Raw genomic sequence first — 6,050 nt, forward strand, 5'->3', positions numbered from 1 at the left:
TCCTGTGCATTCCTGCCCAAAAATAGCCCTGTTAATAGATCATAAGTGGCCTAGCAATGTGTATTCAAGCAGAAGAGAGAACTTTCTGTTTAAGGGCCAGCTAGATGTGACGGCATCTTTGTGTCCATGGTGGAAACACTGTCGCCCCCTTTAAAGTGGTTTAAAAATGCCTCAAGGGCCTGATTCTTGAGCCTGCGGTACAGCAGGCTGAGGGAGCTTTTGTCCCCCTCCTCACCTTTGTACCGTCAAGGGGGCACTTGGAACCCCCCAAAAAAGAGTGAGTGTTGCACAGCTTACAACTTCCTGTGGGAAACTGCTACTTAGGGGCCAAGGAGACGGGGGTGTATCACAGAGAGCCAGGGTGGTGTAGTGGTTCAGTGCGCGGACTAATCTGGGAGAACCAGGTTTGATTCCCCACTCCTCCACTTGCACCTGGCTGGATGACCGTGGGCAAGCCATAGTTCTGGCACAGCTGTTCTTGAAAAAGAGCAGTTTCTGTCAGAGCTCTCTCAGCCCCACCTACCTCACAGGGTGTCTGTTGTGGGGAGGGGAAGGGAAAGGCGTTTGTGAGCCGCTTTGAGACACCTTTGGGTAGTGAAGGGCGGGGTATAAATCCAATCTCATCTCATCATCATCACAGTATGAGCATACTACTCCAAACCTCGGCAATAAGTGTGTGGCTTCTTCTTCTCCTCCACTCCCTCATCCTCCCCCCCCCAGACAACTTTCCACTGAGCAGGCAGTTTTGCAAGAGTCCCTGGAGAAAGAATCCAAAGTAAACAAACGCCTGTCAATGGAAAATGAAGAACTTCTGTGGAAGTTACACAATGGTGACCTGTGCAGCCGGAGAACACAGTCCCCCACCACTCCAACAATGCCTTTCCAGTCTCCAAGGAATTCTGGCTCCTTCTCCAGCCCACCGGTGTCACCTAGATGACACCCCTGCGTGCGGAGCTCCTCTTTTCGTGCAGGCATTTCCTCCACAATCTGCTGAACTTGAAAGTGAATTGAGGGAGCAAAGAGTTACATGGGCTGTGATAGAAATGTAACTGGAAACTGCTGTCGCGAGGAACAAGTATAAAACATAGCGGAGCGCTCTGGAGTAGGACTCACCAATGCTCCTCCTTGTTTTTGTTTTTTGTTTTTTTTTTTAAAAAAGACTTCAGTAATAACTTTTGGACATTGTTGCACAAAGCACTTAAAAGAGCAAGAAAATGTCTTGTTCGTTTTTGCCTTTTGCCTAACCATGGGGAGGGGGGAAATGCTCAGGGACTGCGTTCCTCACCGTAGGCACCTTTCTGAGACTCTGGGTGTGGTGTGAAAGGATTGGATGTAGCGCATGAAGTGTGTCTGATGTGGCCGCCTTTACTGTGTACATTGTAAAGGAAGGAAAGCTGAAGAATATAGTGACGTGTATATCATGAATAAAACATTGTCAGTATGCATGTGGGTTTATTTTTTATAATCAAAGGTTTCTCACTTCTCTGGGGCTGCGAAAAAGCTGCCACTTGTGGTCTTGTGTCTTTCCCTAATCTCTCCACTTCAGTTCCGTAAGAGGATGAAAGGAAACGGCTGTTTGATTTTTGTCTGTGTCTGCCTGTTTCGGTCGAATCTATAGACTGATAATCTCTTAAACCGTAATTTAATGTTCAGTTGGGTTTGGGTTGTTTTTTTTGCTTTCCTACTTTACACCACAACCCTATTGGAATTAGATTTCCCCCCTAGCTAATGTCCCCCTCCTCTTTTTTTAAATGCCACACATCAGACTTGCATCTCCTTTTGTCCAGGTGTGATAGCAAAATTGCCAGATTTCAAACACTCGGACGCTATTCTTTCTGCAATAAGCAAGAGAATGAGATTGGGTCTGCCTGCCGGTGCTTGTTTTTCCTTGCATCGTGAAGAGCAAAAATCCTGGATCGACGACGTCCCATTTTGCACTTTTTTGCACTTTTGCAATTAATGGCTAAAAGGAGAAATCCATGCCCAGGTAATCTGCAACAGATTTACCTGCCCTTTCTAATAGATTTCAGGACTCGTCATCTTCCGTTTCATTTATGAAGAAGCTTTTCTCTGCTCTCCACCCCCAACCATTACAAAGACAGAATTGGATTGTAGTGCTGAGGTTGTATGTGGAAGATGTTCATGTAACATTTGATACTATATTAGATTTAAAGATGACATAGTGCATGTCTGCTCTTGTTGATGATCTGGTCAAAATTTATTTTTATGATTTCATAGGTCTTTTAAGTACAAACATATTTTTATTATGAAACGGGATTGTCTGATGCTGCAGCTTGGTGTACAGGCATCGCCACAACATCCAAGAATGCATCGATAATTCCTCTACTGTGGAACAGTCCACTCATTAGCAAACAGCTATATCCCACTCTTACTTTGCAGTGGAAGTCTTGAGAACCGACGGAGTTTCTTTGTCCCTTCCCATAAACCTTCAGTAAACTCAAACAGTAAAATATTAAAACCAAATGTTTTGGTCTAGGATGCAAAAATGTTCGCTCTTAAAGAGGAAGATTTCAGTTACCCTTATTCTGTAATTATGGGAGTATTATCTACTTTGTAATATGAAAAATTTCAAGGATGAAATATTTAATTTTTACATGCTGTATAAAGTGTGCCTGCCCTGTGCAACATTTTACTTGCCCTTACCCCATTTATGGCACTGTACTCGCCACTGTAGCTAGAGATGTCAGCACTTCTAAATAAACTCTTGTCCAGTAATTGAGTAGAACCATGGAAATTCCGCTTTAGGCTGAAACTTGGCTTAGAAGTATGTCTGCGAGCAATTTTATTTCTTTGGCAAGAACAAATTTAATTCTATGTATACTTGAGTGTTGAAAATTAAAATAAAACTTTTTTTTTCTACTGGTTTATATGACTCTTGCATCATTGGGGAAAGGGTGGATTAGGAAAAGGGGTCATGTACATGCTGACCAAGCCATGCGAGACTGCTATGAGAGAACGGTGGGTGTGCTGTTTCCATATGGCTAGGTTTCAGTGCTGTTCTAGCAAAGCTTGAACCTGCGAGGTCATTTACATGGGAAACCATGTCACTGACTCCTCTTCCCACCTGATCTCTTGGCTTTCAGACATAATATCAAAGGATTTGCCTCCCTCTGTGAATAGAGCATTCTTCAGTAACAACTAGCGTAAGAAGTCTGAAGATCCGTGGACATGTATAATGTTGGGTCCTCACTGTAGCAGAAAATGCTCATACTATTGGCAGAATGAAGCATTCCTGTAATCAGTCGGCATAGTTGAGCACTGTGGTGTTTGATAGGGATACGCATCCTATATGCTTGTATATGCCTGCACAAAAAGTTGCTTCCACAGGCACATCTTCTTTGCTGGATTGTGGCAAACGCACAACTAAAATTGAGTTCATTTTGGGATGTGCAAGTGCCATATTCATTGAAAGAAAATCCAGAGAGCCTTATAGAAGTTCTTACAGAAATAAATACATTTAAGGAGGGGTTAAGAATGAGAGATAGTACTCTTTATATTGACACATTCACCAGCTTTCTGTATTTTCAAACCGAACAAAGGACAATTTTTCACAAGCATTATGTTGAATCAGTTATCGCTTATTAATCTATAGCATATATTTGGCTTGTTTTCCTGCAATCCATATCATAAAGAGGGGATGCAGAATACTCTTTGACCCACTTTATTAGGTTACAGTGGGGGTAGCGAGACAGAACAGCTGTTTGCATACCCCCTCAACACAGCCTAAATAGTATGAGATTGGGATTAATGACACTGTTACCCTAGGATTTCTGAAAGGTAGAATTTAGCTTTTAAACCATCGTGCACAGAAATGTATGTATCTACACAGCCCTTAATGAGGCTGTCCTAACACCTTTTTTCAGAATGTACACATAGCTGTATGTTAACACGTGAAATAAGCAATACAACTCGTATCAACCAAAGGCAGTGATATTTGTCAGCATTCTAAATGTCTACTAACCTCTGTCAGATCAAAGCAGGAAGTGATGAGGAAGTCTTGCACACTGAGTAATGTGAACGTTTTCTTTAAACGGGTTACACTTTGTATGAGTGCTGATTAAAAACGTCTGTATTTAAACTCATGTAGATTGTGTGGGAGTGACTGTGACAAATGGAACAGACATCAGTGCCATAGGTTTTACATACTTATTAGTAATGTATAGCCCAGGCTGTCAGATCTCAGAAGCTAAGCAGGTGATGGGAGACTACCAAGAAAGACCATGGTCGTGATGTAGAGGCAGGCAATGGCAAACCACCTCTGACTGTCTCTTGCCTTGAAAACCCTCCAAGGTGGCCATAAATCGGCGGCAGCTTGATAGTACTTTCCGCCATCACCAGTAATCTGCATACTAATATAATAATCAGTTATGTAAGAAGCAAAATTGTGAACGATCCAATAGAGACCTACGTTGGCCTTCCCTAAACTTTTATCCATTTTGTGTGCTTGCATTGGATGGAACCCTTACAGTAGCACATAGGTACATTTACCAGTTTCTCTTGCTTCTAACAATTGTTTAAATTGCAGCTTAAAACCAATCCATCATTTTAAGGAACAGGACTACACTTCTTCCCATGGCATCTTCATCTTAACCAGGCAACTTCACTATTTATTTATTTATTTATTTCTTCGGCTTGCTACCCCGCTCTAACCCCCGAAGGGGTCTCTGAGCGGCTACAGTTATTCATTATCCCTAACCTATGGCCACAATTCTTAGGGGTGGGGACATCCCTACCGGCACTCAGTGGAGGGGGGTTTCCTTTTTTCTCGGGTCGGCTCCGTCGTCTTCAGCTGCGGCTTCTGGCTCCTTTTTTCTTTACTATGTAGACATCAGAGGTCTGTTTTCTCCCTGTTAAACATTTAAATGTTGAAAACATTGCCGATGTAATTTAAACTTATTAATTGGCTTCTATAGGATTTTTGTTCTTCAATGAGCAATGGTGGTTTTCTAGTTTGGGAAGATTTTAAAGGAAGACGTGTCTTTTATAATGTATAGGTAAGTCCTAATAATAAGCTAATTCTTGAAGTAAGACTGTTGAGTTGACTTAACTATTACTTTCCTTCTATACAAGGGCCATTATAAGAGTACTAGCAGTAAAGCCCGTTGTGAAAGCAATACAACGGGATCTAGAAAGAGGCTCTGGGGCAGTGCTCTGGCTTTGGGCAAACAGTGTCAATTTGCTGTGGTGACCTCAGCAGGGTATAATGACAGAGTCCACTGTTTTCTCCAGAGGAACTGATCTCTGCTACCTGAAGAGCAGTTGTAATTGTGAGTAATCTGTAGCCCTCACCTGGAGATTGGCAACAATTGTTACCCAGGACAAAATGGCTGGTTTGGAGGGTGGAGTCTATGGCATTCTACCTGTCTGAGGTCCCACCCCTCTGCAAACCCCACCCTCTCCAGGCTCCACCCCTCAAATCCCCAGGAATTTGTCAGCATGTAGTTGGCAACCCCATCTCCTTCCCAGCTAGCCACCAACCTACCATTATCTGCCCCTTTGACTTCAGCTGACTTCTGCCCTCCCTTCTGCAGAGCAGTTGTAATACTGAGTGCTCTCCAGCCCTCACCTGGAGATTGGCAACAATGGTTCCCTATGTGAGACTGACCGGTTTGGAGGGTGGAGTCTATGGCAGTGTACCTGTCTGAGGTCCCACCCCTCCTCAAACCTTACCCTCTTCAGGCTCCATCCCTCAAGTCTGGAGGAATTTCCCATCTGGAGTTGGCAACCCTATCAGGATTGGCCCCAATGTGTTTTCTCCCAAAGGCCAAAGTAGGTGACAGGACCAAGCTTAGTTGCCTACCAACAGGCACTGAGGGGAATGTAGGGTTGCCAGCTCTAAGGAGGGAAATACCTGGAGGTTTGGGGGGTGGATTCTGTAGAGGGCCGGGCGACGGAGGCATCGGCCTTCTGTCGCCCGCCTTGCCCCCCCAATCTCGGCCCGGGCACCCGCGGCTCCCACCAGCGGCCGCCCGACTCCAGACCCCCCCGCGGCCACTCCAGCCAGGCGACGGAGGCATCGGCCTTCCATC

General features: G+C 44.3%; 1 protein-coding gene across 2 annotated transcripts in view; it reads left to right on the plus strand.

The window, feature by feature from the left end:
• Window positions 1–2,828, plus strand: part of MTUS1 (microtubule associated tumor suppressor 1) — a 124,932-nt gene extending 122,104 nt beyond the window's left edge. For both annotated transcript variants that reach the window (XM_015409252.1, XM_015409253.1), the window contains one exon: window positions 721–2,828. In XM_015409252.1, coding sequence (XP_015264738.1) covers window positions 721–937 — 217 coding nt within the window. In that variant the 3' untranslated portion in view covers window positions 938–2,828. The remainder of the gene's footprint in view (window positions 1–720) is intronic.
• Window positions 2,829–6,050: the final 3,222 nt, after the last annotated feature.

Source organism: Gekko japonicus, unplaced genomic scaffold, assembly GCF_001447785.1.
Source record: "Gekko japonicus isolate JY-2015 unplaced genomic scaffold, Gekko_japonicus_V1.1 scaffold308, whole genome shotgun sequence".
NCBI classification, from domain to species: Eukaryota; Metazoa; Chordata; class Lepidosauria; order Squamata; family Gekkonidae; genus Gekko; species Gekko japonicus.